The 20,324-nt window shown below is 47.9% G+C and overlaps 1 protein-coding gene across 5 annotated transcripts in view; it reads right to left on the reverse strand.

Moving 5' to 3' along the window:
- The window catches only part of LOC142573217 (uncharacterized), a 105,852-nt gene that overhangs the window by 48,397 nt on the left and 37,131 nt on the right, over positions 1-20,324 (reverse strand). Inside the window, exon 3 of one of the 5 annotated variants that reach the window (XM_075682808.1) lies at positions 7,585-8,447. The exons of the other annotated variants lie outside the window; for them this stretch is intronic. Coding sequence (XP_075538923.1) covers positions 7,622-8,447 — 826 coding nt within the window. The 3' untranslated portion in view covers positions 7,585-7,621. Of the gene's footprint in view, positions 1-7,584; positions 8,448-20,324 lie in introns of those variants that run through there. 5 annotated transcript variants of the gene reach the window in all.

Consider the following 20,324-nt stretch of genomic DNA (forward strand, 5'->3'; position numbering starts at 1 on the left):
AGCATAGATAATGCTGAAGGTAACGCTTATGAAGAGTTTTTTTTTTCTTAAAGCCGTATGAACAAGGCATCCTGATGTAAGAAGAGCTTTGAGGCGACTTCTATACTCCAGATAATTTTTCTGCCACATGATGAGATACTTTGTGTATCTGATCTAGTATTGCTTGTGGCATATCCCTTTGTGTGGGGGTTTTTCAGCGAAAACCTTAGATCTCTGTTTCAAGGTCGCGTTGTGAGCTACAGAAAATATCACGTGACCGAACAAAGGCCGGAAGCAAACTAAAGCATGTGCAGCTGTGTATAGGAGATGATTACTGATTAGCAAAGTTAAATAATGATTGATTAGTGATTGGACTAAGATTAATGAAGGTGTATTAAGAGGATTACGGTGCACTAAGGAGAATTAAAGTGGATTAATATCGATAAAAGTAGATTAGGGTGAATGAAGGTGGATTAAGTTGCATTAGGAAGCAATATGGTGAATTAGGGTGGATTGAAGTGAATGAAGAAGGATTGGGGCAGATTAAGGAGGACTAAGATGCATGAAGGATGATTAGGGTGGATTGAGGTCGGTGAAGGTAAATTAGGGTGGACGAAGCTCGATTAAGGTGCATTAAGGAGGATTGTCGTTGGCTAGAGTGGACTAAAGTCAATGAAGGAGAAGTAGGGCGGATTAAAGTCGATGAAGGTGATTCAAAGTGGATTAAGGAGGATTAGGGTGGATTAAGGAGAATTAAGGTGCATTAAGGGGGATTACGGTGGATTAAGGTCGGTGAAGATGGATAAGGGTGAAATAAGATGGATTAAAGTACCTTAAGGATGATTAATGCCGATGAACGTGCACGATGAGTTAGTATGGATTAAGGCTTATTACGGTAGGCTTTACAACCTTAATCTTCCTTCATCCACCTGAAACCTTGTTCATCCACATTAATCTATCCTAATCGGTCTTAATACTTGTTCATCATCCAATCCACCCTAATCCACCTTAATGCTCCTTCAACGACTTTAATCGTCTTTAATTCAATTTATTTTTATTTCCAGAATTACAAGTGTTCTGGTGCATACCAAATGCTAAAAGCTGTTGTTGCCTTTTTGTCTCTGAGAATTTAAAGCTACTTTGTGGGAGACGCCACTCCCTTAACTACGGCGATGGACGTGGAGTCGCCTGGAGAGGTTCCTGGTTCCTGGTCCCTCTACGTCAACAGCGACCGCACCGAGAAAGCGGTCTAGTCGCCCGAGTGACACCTACAGCGAGGACACTGTGATCTACTCAGGGACCAGTGATGAAACCTCGGATGACAGCGACTTCGTGCCCGTAGCGAAGCACAAAGCAAAGAGAAGGCTCGTCAGGACGTCTCCTTTCACAAGTAAGGCAACTGTGATCCCGACGCGAAAGCCATCAGACCTCACCATTTTATATGTGCCTGTGGCTGCTAGCGACAATCTAAACCGGATCAACCGCCAAGCCACATCTGTATCGCTCGAGGCACTTGTTCCGGGTCAGATCAAAGATATAAGGATCAACGGCCGTAAGAACATCCTCGCTATAGATGTCACAAACCGCAGCGCGCTAGACATTCTGAGCAACGTTAAGGTGCTGGATAGCATCAACGTACGCTGCTATAAACAAGACCATCATGACTCTACGGCCGGCGTTGTGTATGACGTAGATAATTCCATAAGCGATGCTGACCTGCATATACTCATCAAGCCGGCTACAGAGGGAATTGCCATATTGCAAGCCCGTCGCCTGGGAAACTCGCAGTGTGTCAAGTTAACTTTCAAAGGAGACAGCCTACCGTCCCACGTCAAGGTCGGTCACTTCCGACACATTGTACGGCCTTTTGTGCCAAAGCCGCTTCAGTGCAGGAAGTGTCAAAGGATAGGGCACGTTAGTGCGGTTTGCACAAACGCTGCCGTATGCTCACGGTGCTCTGGGTCGCAGAGCTCCGACGCCTGTCGTGCAGAAAACCAAAAGTGCGCAAATTGTCAGGGCTCTCACGATGCAACTTCGAAGAATTGCCCACATGTGAAAAATGAGGCGAAAGTCTTGAGGCAAATGGTCAGGGATGGTTCCTCGCACAGGGAGGCTGCCGCTAAAGTGCGACGTCGACGTTCACGTCGCCGGAGGTCTAGGAAACCCACTGCTATTGCTAAGGATGCACCGCGTCCACTGAGAGTCCAGCAACTTCTGCATACAACTAGCAATAGCAGCAATGAGATTCCTCAGCAGACAGTCCCCCTATATCATTGCCTCAAGCGAGGAGTGGCCGCCATTGCCACGGCTAGATCCACCAGCGGAGTGACAAGATGTAGCACGCTCGCCGAATCATGCTTCACCTTCTGGCAGCAACCAAGACAACGACAAACAAGTTGTCACCATGATAAGGGCCCTTATGACAACACTATAGGAGCACTACTGATCGTCATACACACTCCGGCGGCTCGAGGCGCACTTCAAATACTGGATGCCCTGTATCCGGTACTGTCCGGTCTTGAGAAGCACCATGGCTGCTCCTCTACATTCGTTCCTTAAAGAGGTCAAGGAAGCGTCTATCTTCCAATGGAATGTCAGAGGCATTAAATCGCGTATTTCGGACTTTCGTCCGTTTGTTTTTAAGAACAAATTTCCAATAATCGTCATTTGTGAACCAAACGTTGAGAGCGCCATCCGCCTATCAGGATATGAAGCTTTCATGTCTGCCACCTGTACCGACCGCAACAAAGTCATCGTTTATATCAGATGCGATTTCACATATGTTTTACACCCAGTGGCACCTGATGACGACAATCAGTATGTGTGTTTGACTATAAAATGCAAGAATGTCGCACTCACGCTCATAGGTGCCTACATTTCACCTAGTAGTCGATTTGACAACGCACGAATAGGTGCAATTTTAACAGCGACACCTGGACCATGGGTTATTACCGGCGTCTTCAATGCGCATCATCCGCTATGGGGAAGCTTAAAGATGGACTGTCGAGAAAGACGTGTACTATCCTTCGCGTCGGACCATGAGCTCTGCTGCCTAAATGATGGCAGTCCCACTTTTTTGCGGGGATTGACATACAGCAGCTGCCTGGATTTGACATTTGTTTCAAGATGCCTCAGTGCCAGTGTGAAATGGTTCACGGACAACGACACACATGGTAGTGACCACGTTCCAACATATGTTAAAATCGACGGCATACGCAAGTCACACTCTACTACAGTCCTTCATCACATCGACTGGCCTAAATACACATTGCTCATGGAGAAGAATCGCTAAGAGATCCAGGACTGTCGGCCTGGCAACATCGAGAAGCTAAATAACGCCGCTGCTCAAGAAGCCACAAGATCTTTCAGGCCTATTCCTAAATTTTCTGAATTCGAAGCAGAATTGGAGCGGCTTCGAGCAATCCGCCGTCGCGCGGAAAGAAGGTACAGGCGCACCAAGTCCATCTACGACCTAAGGGAGGCGAGACGCATACAGAAGAAGATCCAGCGTCGGATCAACTCCCTGCAGTCTCTAAGATGGAAAATTTTCTGTGATATCCTTGATCCGCATAAACCCCTGTCACATATATGGAGAACAGTGCGTGGTCTTAGAACATCACTGCAACAACGCCACCCCTTCAAATGCCTGGCTCTCTACCAAGGTCGCAGAGAGATCGACGTAGCGGAGGACTTCTGTTTCAAGGTTGCTGGTCTACCGCCATCGTTCGCTATACGTGATCCCCGTGATGTTCCAATCTCGCGGGATTCTCGTATGGACAATCTGTTTTCCATCGAGGAGTTGCAGGTGGCTTTGGCAGCGTGCAGACGTTCCTCATCGCCTGGGCCTGACGGGGTGACATACGCAGCTCTTGGAAACCTCGGTCACACAGGCCGGCATGCACTTCTAGACGTGTACAATAATTCATGGCGTGAAGGAGAAGTTCCAGCTGCATGGAAGTCCAGCCGCCTTGTGCCTTTGCTCAAGCCAGGTAAACCACCCCAAGACGTGGCGTCTTATCGTCCCATTGCTCTGGCCATTTGTCTAGGAAAGGTGATGGAGAGGATGGTGCTGACGCGTCTAGAGTGGTATCTAGAACACTACAAGTTATATCCTGACGCTATGGCAGGCTTTCGACGCGGACGCTCTTCTATAGACAACGTCATAGATCTTGTCTCGTCTGTTCAGCACGGAAAAAGCCTCAGGAGAATATCAGCGGCGATGTTCCTGGATGTCAAAGGCGCATATGACAACGTAACCCATCAAGCCATCCTGGACGCCTTGGGTGAGGTCGGCCTAGGCGGCCTTGTTTTTCGGTGGATATCCAGCTTCTTGAAGGACAGGTCATTCTTTGTGCAAACAAAGGACGGTGTCATCACAACGCAACACCTACCGAGGCGTACCACTAGGCGGAGTTCCGAGCCCCACTCTATTTAACCTGGTGCTCATCGACCTGGTCCATACCCTGCCGGAATCCGTCCATGTGTCGATCTATGCAGACGATATATGCATTTAGTCATCAGGAGCGACGCGTCCGACTTCAAAAAGTGGCCACACTAACATCAGGTTATCTTCGAGCACGAGGTCTGGAGCTGTCCTGCGAGAAGTGCTCTATAGTCGCTTTCACGCGTAAAGCAATGAAACCGTACGTTATCAGAATTAATGGACAGCCAATTGCCTACGAGAAGACGCACCGCTTTCTAGGAGTGATAATAGATCGAGACCTTTCCTGGAGTCCTCATATCTCCTACCTAAAAAGGAAATTAGTCATGATAACCCACGTGCTCAGATTTCTTGCGGGAAAGTGATGGGGTGCGTCTGTGAGTGCGATGCTTCAACTCTATAATGCACTGTTCCTCGGTCTCCTGCGCTATAGCTTACCTGTACTGGGTGGGACCGGCAAGACCAACCTCCGTTCCCTCCAATCTGTACAAGCACAAGCTCTGCGAATTTGCCTTGGCCTTCCCAGATGTGCGTCCACGGCAGCAACAATAGCCATCGCGCATGACCACCCCATCAACACGTATCTTCAAGTCGACACTTTAAGGATGCATATCAGGCACTTTGCCCAACTTCCATCGCATCATCTCGCCTCCCTTCCTGCCGGTCGACCTCGTTCAGCGTTTAGCAAGATTATTGCCGCCAACCACGGAACTTTACCGTCAAACTTCACGCCTGCAGCACGACCATCTCAACCGCTGTGGTGCCTCCATCGACTCCAGGCTCTTCTTGTTATTCCCGGAATCAAAAGGAAAACGGCGATGTCAACTTTCGCCCTCAAACAAACCGTGCTTTCAGTGCTACATGAACAGCAAAGAGGACGCATCCACGTTTACACAGACGGTTCTGTATCCTCTAATAGTTCAGCTGGAGCAGTGGTGATTCCCGCAGAGTGCGTCACCCTCAAGTTCAAGACATCTCACATTAGATCATCGACGGCTGCAGAACTCGCAGCTATCCGTGCTGCTCTGGAGTTTATTGTTCACAAATCATCACATTCATGGTCCATCTTATGTGACTCAAAGGCAGCTCTTCAGTGTCTGATGTCCCCTTTCAACCATGTACCACATGAGCAACTAGTCGCAGACATCGGACTGCTCCACCATCACGCAATCAACAAGGGACACAACATGATCTACCAGTGGATACCGGGTCACTGTGGAATTTCAGGAAATGACAGTGCGGATGACGCTGCCCGGTCGGCTCATGATGGTGCCCAGATTATACCCATACCGCTGTCAAGAACAGATGCAGCCACAAGTCTTCGCTCCCTCGCCTGCGAGCTTACGCAGAATCTGTGGAACACCAGTGATTTCACGAACGCACGTCTCCACAAATTGGATCCACGTCTGCAACTCCGCCTACCACCAGGGTTGCCACGAGCGGAAGCAACACTTCTGTGCCGCCTGTAGCTCGGCGTGGCATTCACGAACTCCTATTCATTCCGCATTGGAATGGCCGACAGCCCTACTTGTGACACCTGGGGCTGCGAGGAGACGATTCAACACCTCCTATTTGACTGTTCCCGTTACGCAGTGCGAAGAAAAGTGCTCGTGACCGCTCTCGCAAAACTGGACAATCAGAGGAAAAAGCTCTAGGACATTGGTCCAGACGGGCTTCGGCACTCAAGGCCTTAAGGGCTTTGTTGAAGTTCTTAAGGACATGCGAATTGTGCGACCGCCTTTGAACGTTGTAGCGCGTAGTTTCGCGTTACTGTGTGAATTTTCTTTTTTTTCCATTTTTTTCCTCTTCTTTCTCCTTTTATTCCCTTTACCCCTTTCCCCAGCACAGGGTAGCCAGCCGGTACTTACACTGGCTAACCTCCCTGTCTTTCCTCTCCTTTGTCTCCTCCTCTCCTGTTGTAAAACCGCTTGACTAGGCTGATGGTCCGTTACAAGGCATACTTGGTGGTTGCATCAAAATCGTAACATTGTTAGACACTCAGAATAAATATAATTACATAAATGCACAATAACAAGACCGAAAATAATAGAGACTAAGAGGAAAAACATATTTGCTACATCAGAAAAATGGAAGTATCTGTGTCAGTGTTACTAACAAAGCTAACACAATTCGCTTTGATGTAGAGACTAGGTAATACAGACTAAAAAAGAAACATATTCGAAGCACCGGAAGATAGAAATACATGTGTATGGGTTACGAAATCGGTAACACTGTTGTCGCTGAAGAACGATAAACAAGCACTGATCACATGTTTACAAAATAAATTCGCAGTTCCTGGGATGAAGAAGTATATATACCTTGATATTTAAGATGTGTGGTAGTGTTTTAATGACTGTAGGCTATACTTATACGAAACAACGGAACATACCACGTATCGCAATTTGTTGTATTGGAAGAATTCAATTTTGGTGCCAGAGGTGCAGTAGACACTGGGAAATTTTTCAAGCCAGTATTTGAGAAATGAAATGAATATAGACGGCGAAAAGTGTAGAAATATTCAATTATTATAATTTTATGCTTTAAGAACGCTGGCCGCGTTGTCTCCAGATAAACGATGTTGTTAATGTTATGAATCATTTTCTTTTGCAAAGGAAAAATGATTTTCATATTATCGGTCTTTCCTGTAGTCGCCCACACTAAGCTACAGTAATTTAAATGGGAAGAAAATAAAGTAAATAAATGTTCAGTTTTGCTTTGATTGGAAGAAGACGCCAACATCGAGAGAGAACGCCTGTGATAGCAGACATTTTCGTGCAGATATTTTCAATATGTTTATCCCAAGTAAGATGTGAAAAAAGTGACGCCTAATATATTATGTTCATCTCCACTTTGCAGTTCTTTACCAGCACACACTAAAGTTTGATTACTAGTAATAACTTTATTCTTTGCGCGAAATAACATTACTTTAGTTTTCGTATGGTTTATTTTTAGGCAATTAGCGAATGACCATTCAGAGAGCTTAGTGAGTAGATAGTTACATTTTTCCAATAATTCTTGTGAATTCGCACCACAAATGAGATTTGTGTCATCGGCTTACACGATAAATTTTACAATTGTATCAATAATAGTAATCTCGTTAATGTAGAGGTTAAAAAGCATAGTACGCTCCTGTTCCGGTGCGCAGTGACGCCCACCAGCATGGATGCAAGAAGAACAAGAAGTGCCTTTATTCAGGGATGCTTACAGGTGTATATAGCTTTGGCTGACTGTCCGATAACAGACACGTGCTTCGTTGATCAGTCTAATCGGAAGGGGCCGTTCCAGGAGCGCATTCGCGACCTGACGATACATCTTCCCCCGGGATAATGTTATAAGTTGAGAGTAAGATACGAGACGTTTAAAATCCCGACCGTAATGCAGACGATTGGGTTGCTGTCTTTGCCGGGTGGATCGCCTTGGCACCGCTTGCGTGGGCAGCATTGTTGACTGTGAAGCAGCTGTCGTTGCTTGAAATGGCGTAGTTGCGGTTGGTTCTGATGGCGACGCCCTCCTAGGCATCGTCGCCTGGGAAACCTCCTCGCTCTCGGATTCACTTTCTCCCAAGTCCGTCTGAAAAAGCTCACGTGTGGCTAGAAGGTGTTGCCGGTTGCGTCGGAGTATTTGGTTGTCCTCTGTAGCGACGCCATAGCACCTCGGCGCCACCAGGTCCATGACTCGAGCATTGCGGTCCCACGTGTCTCCCCGTACTCTTACTACTGCATCATTCTGGAGTTCGGGTAGGGCTTTCCTGCTTGACAGTTGTCTAGGTTGGCGCCTAAGTGCTTGTTTCCTGGGGCACGCCGAGAAGTTTGGCAGCCGCGTACGTAACCTTCTGCCCTGAAGCAATTCTCCTGGGGAGCGGCCGTCTTCAAGAGGGGCCGAACGATAGGTGAGGAGACCCAGCCAGAAGTACTCCCTCGTTTCAGTTATTTTCTTCATGATCCTTTTGACGATTTCGACCCCCTTCTCGGCGAGACCATTGGACTGCGGGAACCGTGGACTTGACGTCACGTGTTTGAAGTCGTATCTGGATGCGAACAGGGCAAATTCATGGGATGAGAACTGCAGTCCGTTATCGGTGCAGACTTCCATGGGAATTCCGTATCGTGCAAAAACTGCACTAAGTTTACTTATGACGGTTCCTGTTGTTGTGTCAGCTAGTTTCTCGACTTCCGGAAAATTTGAGAATGCATCAAACACACATAAGTAGGAGTCTGCGCCGTACATGAAGAGATCAACCTCAACACGGTACCAGGCATGTTCTGGGATCTGTCGAGGTAATATCGGTTCGCTGGGCTGCTTATATGCGTATTTCTGACAAACGGCGCACGACTTGACCAAATTTTCGATGTCCCCGCTCAGTCTAATCGGAAGGGGCCGTTCCAGGAGCGCATGCGCGACCTGACGATACAGCTCCGTTGTGGCACGCCATTTAGTAAAGGAACAAAACTTGACTTCTCGTGTTTTATGCATACTGATTGTTTTCGATTAGTAAGGTAAGACTCACATAGTGCTAAAGGAGTACCTCTAATGCCCCCCATTCGTTGATAATTTCCATAGCAAAAATTTATGATTTATACAATCGAACGCCTTACTGAAATCAATTAATAGTGCCAATGTGAAGAGATTTTTTCTGTTTTATACACCTTAATCCACCTTAATTGTGCCTAATACACCCTAATCCACTTTAATAGACTCTAATCCACTTCCATCAACCTTAATCCATCCTAATCGGTCTAAATCCTCCTTTATCAACCCTAATTCACCCTAATTGACCTGAGCTACCCTAATCCTCCCTAATCCTTGTTCATGCACCCAAATCCATCATAAGCAGTCTTAATACTCCTTCAACAACCCTGATTCACCAAAATCTACCATAATCCGCCTGAACACACTCTAATCTTCCTTCATCCTGCCTAATCCACCTCAATTCAATCACTAATGAATCATTAATTAACTTGGCTAATAATTCTCTTATACAGGGGGGACATGCTATCGGTCGCCTCTGGCCTTCCTTGGGCCACGTGATGTTTTCTGTTCCCAACGCACCTTTGAAACATAGACATCTAAAGGCTTTTGCCTTAAAACTTAAAAAAAAAACGCAATGTGTACTAGCTACCGCTCATCACCTGCAATACCACGGGTATACTTGCCACAAAGTTTTTCAGGGCTTGCATTCATTGTATCTCACTGACGCACGGATCGACGTAAGCTAGAAATGATAGCTCCTCTACAAGCTGCAATTTCAATTTTCAGTAAAACAGACAACAGATCCTACAGTCGCGAGAAGTGCGATCAAGAGGCTGTCTCTTCGCACATGGTTGTTCACAGCGGAAAGCAAAATCTGTAACGCTGCGCTTCCGACTGAATAACAAAAGTTGGCGACGTGCATGGTGATGGAGCCGCCGCTGAATATTAAGTATACTGAGGACAACCGCATTTTTATGCAACGTACAAATTGCCGCAACAAAAACGCTAGTGAGCAGGCTAGAATAATGAAAAAATGCAGCGTACAGGTTGCTTTGTTACGAGCAATACGAAACACACCTCACCTCGCAGAGAACGCTGTGCTTTCTCAGAACAAAGTTTGTTCGGCCAAAGTTATGCAGCCACTGCTTCCCGCGCAAGCCGTCACGCTTCCATGTGGTATCATAAAAATGGCATAACAATCTCCAGGCTTCTTGCTGCAGTTATATGCGCAACAGCACGGCATAGCGCTAGCACATAGAGCAGGAAACACAGCGTTCAACGTTCACTACGCCGAGCTAAAGCGCCGAGCCAGCCGAGCTGAGGAGAAAAATGGCGCGAACGAAAAAGACAAACACAAGCAAAGCGCAAGATCTGCGCGTTTCCAGGGGCAACGGCATGGAGACTAATCGTCGTGCAGAAAAACGGGGGGAAAACGGGTTGCCGCGGGGGGGGGGGGGACGCGCAAGGGGCGAGGAGGAGGCGAGGAGGTGGCGCGGCGGCGGCAGAGTTCAAAGAGTGGTGGAACTTTCAAATTATAAAGGGATTTTAAGCTGCGCGCGCTAGTGCTGCTATCCCGCGCGCGCGGTGCAAGTCTTGCTCTTCCGTTGTCATAGAGCTTCATGCAATAATTAGCAGAGAGAGCTCTGGGGCTAATGTCTACGGGAGCTGCAATGGGAGCGGTTGTGCCAGCATGCGAATTATAAGTGCACGGATATGCCTAAATTACGTCCTTGTGGCTTCAAACGGCTGTGTGACTTTGTAAGCTCGTCATTTTCGAGAATGTACTGTGTAATAAGTAATTAAATAAACATTATTAAAATTATTAGACGGCAGGATTGGAACACAGGACCTCTAGCACAGGAGTCGAATATTGAGACCATTAAGCCACGGACGCATGTATCGAGAGAGAAGCGATGTAAAACGGCTTTGTGAATTTATCGCGCGCATGAGACGCCTTGAGATGCTTGGCGTGTTTCGATTTCGCCACCTCGACATGTTCAATCGTTGCAATTAGTAGCGATTGTACGTGTTCGTGGCGTCTTCTGCACATCGAAGAGTATAGATTGCTCTTAAATTCACGACAATAAGATTCATATAGCGTATTATCCAACGGTACAAGAACGTCTGACTCCACACGCACGAAGGTCAGACAAATCCATGCACTTCCTATCATCAATAAGGCAGCAGCCGCGCTCAAAGATCACATTACCAAGTAGCGTAATCATCAGCCAATTTTTGGCGTCGTAATGTTGCATGTTTTGGTTGGCGAATGTGTTATTATGTTAGGGCGAGGCGCATGTACCTTATATGTATGATATCTACGTGCAGAGATAAATGGTACTGTATTAATCCATACCGACCGAAGCGCTGCGTTCCGTTAGTTAATCTCATGAAATTAACATATGCGCGATTCTTCCCTGCGGGTCAACAGCGAAAGTGGGTTCAGTGTAGTCTTCATTTGTGTTACGCTTGCCGTACGACGGTAATTAGTTAGCATAAACCGATCGGAGTGATTATGGACACCCTAAAGGCAGTTAACTGACATGGCATTATGTGGGTCCCATGCTGATGACGCATATTCCAACTGTGGACGAACATATGTCGTGCATAGCGATTCTTTGAGTGATAATGGTGCGAGCGAAAAGTTTCTGCGAAGATATCTAAATGTGCCACTACTTTGTTCATAATAAAGTCGATATGGTACTTCCAGTATAAGTTATAGGTCATATGGACGCCAAAATGTATGCAGTTTCTTACACTCTCTAAAGGAATGTTATCAATAGGCACGACAAGCTTCGTGAGTACTGGTTATTCGCATCGAGTTACATTGCTTGATGGTAAGTTGCATGTGCCATTTTTCAGTACATTTAAGCAGCGTATTTAAATCGTCCTGAAGAGAGGACATATTAGGGTCATTAGTAATCTTGCGATATATTACGCAATCATCAGCAGAGAGAGAGAAAAAACGTTTATTATACGAAACAGTGTCCCGGGCGAGGCCCGGTATCACCCTCAGGTGGGAAGGCTCCTTAGTCCAGGAAGCCTCTGGCTTCGACTACCCTCTTGGTCCTGGCGACGAGTTGTCGTTGGTCTTCCAGGTCCGCGAGGGTTAGCTTGGCCTCCCACATTTGGAATAGGTGGTTTGCTTTTTGTGCTCGTTTTGCGTTCATTTCTGGTTGCATTTCGCTGCCTTCCTGCCATGGGCATTCCAGGAGCAAGTGTGCCAGAGTGTCGGGTACGTTGCTGGGTGGGCGGAGGTAGCCGTGGGGTGTCGGGCAGAGGCGATGCATTAACGCTCCGTATGTATTACTTCCCAGGCATCTAAGGATCAGGCTTTCTTCTCTGCCGAGTTTAGAGTGCGGTGGAGGGTACACTCGACGCTCGAGCCCGTAATGTAGCAATATGGCTGAATACTTGGATGGTACGGCCTCCGCCTCTTCTGTCGCGGGTCGTAGAGCGCGTAGGGAGAGGGGAGCCCTGCTGACGTGATCGCGGCAATCGGCGTGAACCGCTTCGTTCCCCTCTAGTCCCTCGTGTCCGGGTACCCGCGTTACGCAGGTGTACGGGAGTGGAGTGCTTCGTCTTTTTAGTATCTTGAGTGCATCGGCCGAGATGCGGCCCCTCAAGAAGTTTCTACAGGCGGCCTGACAGTCGGTGAATACAACCGCTGCATCTGTACATGTGGTGGTCGCGAGAGCGATTGCCGCTTCTTGAGCCGTTTCTGGTTGCGTGCCTTGATGGATGCCGATGCTAGCTCGCAGCCTAGGGAGTCTACGACGCTGAGAGCGCACGCGTTTCGATGCGGGTACTTGGCCCCGTCGGTGTAGCGGGCATTCGGGTCGTGCTTGAAACTTCGTTTGATGGCGTTGGCTCTAGCCTGTCTTCAACTCTTTTGGCATATGGGATGCCTGTTGCGCGGGACGCGTGCGATGAAAAATGCACTCTCGAACGTCCGGTAGGATTCCCTCTTTCTTGTCGGTGTCTGCTACGTACGTCCCACCGTAGTTCAGGCGTCCGAGTACTGATCTCCCTGTGCGCGTGAGCTTGAGTCGTTCCAGTTGGCTGTTCTTGTGCGCTTCGGCGAGCTCTTGCCACGTGTTGTGGACGCCCATCTCAAGGAGACGTGAAGTAGAGGCCATGGCGGGGAGTCCCAGGGTGACTTTGATTGCCTTCCTTATCAGGATGTTGAGCTTTTCTATTTCGGCGTTCTTCAAACCTAGGTACGACTTGCCTTATGTGATGCGGCTGGTGAGCAGTGCATGTGTTAGTGTCTTGCTCCTTGAGCCCGCTTCTTTGGCTTGAGATCCTCTTGACGAGGTGTGTGAGTTGCGGAAGGGTGCGTTCTAGTCTGAGTAGGCTGGCAGCTCCCGATCGGTCTTCGTGGATGTGGAGTCCAAGTATTCGCATGGTGTCGACTTTCGGGATCGTTGTACCGTTGAGGGTGACGCTGGAGTCGGGCTCTTCGTAGTTGGATGGACGGCCTCTCGTTCTTGCTTTCAGGACGAGGTGCTCAGACTTCTCTGGGGCGCAGCGCAGGCCACAGTTTCGGAGATAGCTTTCAATGGTGTGTACGGCGTCTTGTAAGCTACTTTCTTTCCTTCCAGCGTTCGTAGCTCTGGTCCAGAGTGTGATGTCATCAGCATACATCGCGTGACGCAGGTCTGGTATGGTCTCGAGGACGGGGGGTACCTTGATCATAGCTACAGTAGTTAGTAGTCGATCATAGTTAAAGAGTAGCGGTGAAATTGCCAACCCTTGTGGGGTACATCTGTTTGGAAGTAGGAACATTTTACTGCCGATGTTGCAGATTCCACCTGTTGCCGTGCGGTATATCGGAAAGTTTCTGACGTATGCACAGGTCCTAGTGCCACAGCCGGTGCCTTCGAGATTGTTGAGGATCGCCTTGTGGCTAACGTTGTCAAATGCATCCTTCACGTCTACTGCCACTATGGAGTATTTGCTTCGATTGTTTAGGTGATCTAAAATGCCTTCTTTTAGTTGTAAGAGTGCGTCCTACGTTGAGAGGTGCTGCCAGAAGCCGAACATGGTGTCTGGTAGGTGGCCATTGTATTCCAGGTACTGGTTTATGCGGTCGTGCACAATACGTTCGAAAACCTTTTCCGCGCACGAGGTGAGGCAGATGGGGCGCAGGTTCTCCAAGCTGAGGGGCTTGTTGGGCATGGGGATCATGGTGATGTCCGAATGCTTCCATACCGCAGGAAGTTCTTTATTCCGCACTCGTTGTGGTAACGGAGGAGAGCCTTGGTGGCCTGCTGCGGTAGGTAGCGTAGGTGTTTGTTAACAATCCAGTCTTTAACAGGGCTAGTATTTCAGGTCTGCTTGGATAGGGCTACGTGGATTTCGCCCTGCGTAAAGGGTCGGTCGAGTTCTGGAATCGGCTTTCCAGAGTATTTATTGCTGCGAGTTGACGTGGTAGAGGGTGCGTCTCCGCATAGTTTGTTTTGTAGTTCTCGCAGGAGGTGTTCTTCTGGTCCGGCGTGATTGTGGATAAGACTGTGAAGATGTTACTTCTGTTTCCCTTTCGTGGGTTCAGTGGCCAGGAGTGCGCGTAGGAGGTGCCAGGTCCTCTTCGTGCTCAGAATCCCCTGCAGCTTGTCACAGAAAGCGTGTCAGTTCTACCTGGCAAGGTGGTCCGCATAGTCTTGAGCCTGTGTGGTAAGGAGAGCGATGTGTGTCTTTAGCTTTCTGTTAAGCTTTTGTCGCTTCCATCTCTTCAGGAGGCCACTTCTGGCCTCCCAGAGATGGAGGAGGTATGCGACAGCGAGTGTATCGGCATCGAGTTGTATGATCTTGGTATGACGTTCTGCAGTACCTAATACATTTTCGGGCCGCTCGTCAATGTCAGTTATGCTTGGCCGGGGATCTAGCTTGTCCCTAAAGGATTTCCATTCGGTTAGCAGTGCAATTCCAGTCTTGGTCTGTCTACGGGTGTGCGCTACATCTAATTGGAGGATATGGTGATCGCTACCTAAGGTTTCCTGGAGTCGACTCCACTCTGCCCAGGGGAGGTCCGCAGTAAGGGTAAGATTGGGGTTTGTGTTCCTGGAGACGCGGTTTCCAATTGTGGTGGTCTGGAGAGGATCATTCCAGAGGGTGAGTCTGTAGTGCTGGGCGGCATCGTGCACTCTAGCACCCCTATTTGTGGTGGTATGGTCGCCCCATTCCGTGTGCGAGGAGCTTAAGTCGCGCACTATGACGACTTGGTGTTTATTCGTGGATTTCCTTATTTCTCATACAAAGTGGTCGAAGTCCGGTAGCTGGTCGCGAGTCGGGCTGTACACGCTGGCCACGAATAGCTTTTCTGCGTCTTTCGTTCCGGTAAGAGCGCGATTAAGGTGTGTTTCGGCTGGGTGTTCTCTACGTCGGGTTTTTGGGCTGTGAGAGTGTTCTTCCGCAGTATGGCAGTATGGGGTTTGTGCATATGTGGCGTATCCCTGCAGTCGGACGTTCTGCGTGTTGTTTTCCTGTAGTGCTATGACGTCGGGTTGATTCAGCTTGACGAATTCTTGTAGGTTGGCGTGTCGAGGCCAGTCTGATCGGCAGTTCCGTTGCCATATGCGTATAGCTGAATGCTGCTTCTTTGCCTTGTGGTTAAGGGTCGCCATCGTCGGTAGATTCGAATTCGTGTCGGCAATCGCGCGTGGGCGAGACCGAGCGAGAGTCGCTGTGGCTGTTCGCTCGTGCCTTCTTCCGAAGCTGTGCCTTGGTGATGTAGTTGTTCTTTAAATGCATGATTAAATTGTTGAGCTGTGGCGCGATGCCCTCGATTTTGGCGCTTAACATGGCGATCTTCTTTTCGAAGGCAGCGGCTGTTTTTTCGACTGCTGATTGGACAAATTTTTTTCCATTGTGGCATGAATGTTCTTCATAAAGGCTTCTTGAAAAATAGGCACCTTGCATCTACTATGGCTTCAACGTCGACCTTAGCCAACGTCGTTCCCGACTGTCTGCGTTTGCGAGCTCCTGGCATTTTTGATGCAGCTTGTCTGTGAGTTCTTGTAGTTCTTTGCATTTTTGAAGCAGTTTGTCGGTGAGTTCTTGCTTTTTCTGTTGACTGCTGAGTAGCTTGTCTATGTGGTTTTGCTGGCTTTGCAATTGGCTGTGCTGATTCTGCAGGTTGCTCTGCTGGTTCTGCTGCTTGTATTCTAGGACGCGTATGACTGCGGCTTCGGCCGATGCATCCAAGCTGCTCGTACCACCCGAGTCGCTCGAGCCCCTTGCCGGGTCGGCGTAGCTCGCGCGCTTGGCTGAGCCGGAGCGAGAGCGGGAACGTGAGCGCGAAGCACTTCGCAGTATTGACTTGGAGCTGCGTATTGACTTGGCGGCATCCTGCGTCTGCGTTGTTGCTGAGAAGGTGCTGGATTGGACCTCTGCTCATCGGTTGGTTTTTTTGCCGGCGTCTTTGAATTGGAGGGGTCCTTCTTGGCTTTCTTGTTTGTTGTGATCCAGGCGCTTTCCGCTTCGATTGCTCGGCCACTTTCTGCGTCGTAGGTCCAGGTATGTTCCCCTGTGTTTTCTTCCGTCCGGTCTTCATTATTTACTTCATCTTCTTTCTGGTTCTTTGACATTTCGCTTGCAGCATCTGCCTGTCGGCTTATCGTAGGGGCTGTTCGCCGCGGCGTGGACGAGTGCTGTGCTCATGCGGCGCGCGGCGAGAGGGGGGTGTTTCTGCCGATGGGATTGCGGGAGCTGGTTCTGGAGTTAGGCTTAACCGTGCGGGCGGACGGTGGTCGGGAATAACGCTTGATATCTTGAGATAAGGGGCACTCACCCGAAAGTGGCTAGTGTCCGCCGCTCTCTCTCGCCTTGCCGGTTGCACCGGTGCAAAACTTGGGTTCGTCACTGTCCTTTTTCCGGGGTGAGAAGCACGAGAAGCGGGAGCCCATGTGAGACCCGTCTGTACTCCACGGCCCCTTGGCGGGTTTCCAATCATCAGCAGAAATAAAAAATTTTAGACGAAATGTTATTAGGTAGATGGTTAACGAAGTTCAAAAATAAGAGCAGCCCAAATGCAGCCCCCTGTGGAATGCCATATTTGCCGTGCGTTAGAGTTGAATTAACTTCTTTAGCGTATACGAATTCCATGCGGTGTGTTAGAAGTGTTTTATTAAATTAAGTACATTATTATGAATGTTCAGTGCGCTGAGTTTATATAGCAGTAATGTGTGGTGTACCTTGTTGGCTAGATGTAAAGAAATTGTTATATTCAAGGTGACTGATTACCTGAGAATAAATTACATGCTCCCTTATCTTGTAGAGCACTGAAGTCAACTAATGGGCCTATAATTAGATGAGTTATCTGTATTGGAAGATTTAAGAATGGGAATGATCCTAGCCGTATTAAAATACAGTGGCAATGTGCCGTTATGAAGCCACTGAGAAAAAATTAATTCTAAAATTATAGAGCATATACTCATTATTAATACTGCGTAAACATTTAGTGTTAATTCCGTCCGCCGCACATGACGATTTTAATTCAAATTTAGTTATGACTGGTTTATTACAGTTACAAATAAATACTGTGGGATCCATGTGGGAGTACTTTTAGTTCGTATTTCGGGAGGAGGAGTAACATGCGAAGACGGCGAAGAGGGTTCTACGAACGTATCATTTAGCACATCAGCGCATCCATGGTCGGCGATTGCGTTTCCACTTGGTGACATTAATGTAAGCTTTGTAGTGCTGTCTCCTTTAATAGAACTCCAGAATGCCTTACTGTTAGTTTTCGGTAGTTTGGGAAGAGCAACTTTGTAGTAGGAAAACATCGCAGATCTTAAGTTAGAAAAGTACGGGCTGGCAGTAGACTTGTACGAGAACCAGTGTTCAGGATTTAGTGACCGTGTTGCGATGCGAAACAGGCTTTTCTTTTTGTTACTCAGTCTGTTAAGTTCCATGTTATACCGTAGTACGTTACTATTTGAATATATAGGTCAGAGTCGAATATAACCTCTTTTTAGGTCAGAAATTTTTTCTTTAAAGAGGCCCCAATTTGTCTCTACAGAACGATCGAGATGGCCGATTGAAAACGTGCCACAGAGAGGATGCAAATTTGTTGTTTATTGCAGAGAAGTTAGCCGTTTTATAATCTTTTATTTGTTTAATTCGTTTACGTTTTAGTGGTAGTGATATCGTGATTATAAAATGTAATGTATCATGGTCGCTAAGGCCAGGTAAGCGCGTTGTCGCGGATATAATACCTGCTGATGATGTCAGCACCAGATGAAGTAATGATGACGTAATGCCTATTACACGTGTTGGAAGGGCGACCGTTTGTTCAATGCAACTCTGCCGAAGAATTGGAGCACTGAGTATGTGCCATTTGGTTCATGCTAGTCTTCAATCGACTTATTTCACGTCAACTTGGGTAACTGAATAGGTGCCAATGGGAATGTGCCGTTTTACAACGAAAAATAATATCCCTTAAGTTTTTCCGATGTTGAGCAGAAAATGAAACCCACGTCACAGAGGCTTCTCAAGAACAGCAACCAGATGCATTAGCAGGCTGCGCCACAAGCGGATGGGTGTGTTCCATTTTTCAGTTAATGCATTTAACGCCAGCGCTCTAGCGAGCTGCGCCGTGAGTACACTGGGTATGCCCGCTCATAAGTAAACCACTCGCCGACTGAGGTCACTAATGATGTGCCTGTGCAGCAAGCGAGGAAACAATTCTCGGCGTTCTCAAGCACCGGCGCGCCATGTCTCGCAGGCCTTGCGCGGACCTCTCGGCAATGCCACTAGATGGCGCAGCGTGTGCAAAAAAAGAAGCGCCACAGAGGAGGCCGGTGGCCCCACGTTACGGTTCTCAGCGTTCGCACTCTCGGAGGTCACATGCAGGCTCAGCAACGGGGGCGCTAGATAGCGCCGGGTGTTCTTAGGCAACAAAGCCCCTACACCTTCCAAAAGTAGCAATATTCTTCCTCGCCGCCTTTTCTCGCCCCAGCTTCATCCGCGCCGCAGTGGCCAATCTGTGTCGCGTGGAAGCACGCCTTGCGTTTTGTATATTTCTTTGTTTCCCTTTCAGCGGGATGCGATCGCCATTCTTGGGCCAGTGCGACAAAAGTGCTGTACGCGCAAACGGATTGATCGGGTACGTTAGCGAACTACATCAAGCGTGTTAGAGACAAAAACTTCATTGTTATGCCGTGCTGCTGCGCCTTTGGTTGCCGCAACCGACAAGGCCAGGGCAAAAGTATTTTCTGTTTCCCATCCGGCGAGCGCAATGCACAAAAAAAAAGAAAGTATGGAAGCATAGGCTCGGGCGTGCTGACTTCAAAGAGATTGCAACAACGCATGGCTTCGTGAAGTGCCGCGGTTATTCATGACTTCCTTTACCTTCATTAGCTCGCGCCCAAATCCTTCTGAGTCTACATTACTTCTGTTCTGCAAAATAGCTTACGCATGCCTCTTCATGAAGTGCTTGCGTATGTGTTCTTGCTGTGCGCGGTTTTTAGCCTAAGTTGCTTTGTTTCCAATGCGCCCACTTTGTTTCAAAGGAGTCTTGTTTTCCTACGAAAGTGATCACTTATGCAGCTGGCGTGTGACTAAAAGCGGCTTTATTCAGGCCATTTTCTAGCTTCACTAGAAGTTAGCACATTTTCAACGCTTTTGCAAAGCTATCTAAGATTTAGGAAAGCATTCGTTTAGCGGCAATGCACACCCACGTGTATTGATTTCGTTTGTGGTGTTTAACACTTTTAACGTCCAGAAGGTCAAATAGATGGCTCTGGATAACTAAATTTAGGCCACTTGTGGATGTTTACCGTACATTTTGATCGTACAGTACACGGGACCCTTGCATTTCGCGTGTATCCCGGCTGCTGGCAGACGCGTCCTCGGAATCGGAGGGATGAGCAGCGGCTGCGCACACGTTTTGTGTGCGGGATTACCAGAGCAGAGAAAGGCCTCTGAGGACCACTAGCCCCTGTTAAGGATTAACATTTTTGTGCACCCGATTAAGTAAATGCTTATCGCATGCGCCATATGCATTATACGTTGCCTTGCATCTCTTGCGACAAATAATTTCGCGGTTTTTAATTATGAAGTGCGGACGGAGTTGCCATTATTGAGGACCTTTATAAACCCATGTGAGGATTGTTTGGTCGTACAACGCTCTTGTTTTCTCTGTCTCTGATACATGGTGCCAGAATAGGGACACTGCTTCCCTGCCACAACTTACAACGCAAAATAATACAGGGGCGCAGTATGTAGATATAACATTACCCTTCAACAAAAGCGTTACCGGTGCTAATTGGGAAGGGAGATAATTATTTGCGGAACCTCTGTCCAGTTTTCCCATTAAGTTGGTTCTTACTATCAAATTCCACCCTCTTGCACTGTAATAAATAAGCTAAAGAAAAACTATTTCATGGGCCGCGAAAGCCACGAGTGCGTTCTTCACATTATCAATACCGTC

Source organism: Dermacentor variabilis, chromosome 2 (assembly GCF_050947875.1).
Source record: "Dermacentor variabilis isolate Ectoservices chromosome 2, ASM5094787v1, whole genome shotgun sequence".
In the NCBI taxonomy this organism is placed as follows: domain Eukaryota; kingdom Metazoa; phylum Arthropoda; class Arachnida; order Ixodida; family Ixodidae; genus Dermacentor; species Dermacentor variabilis.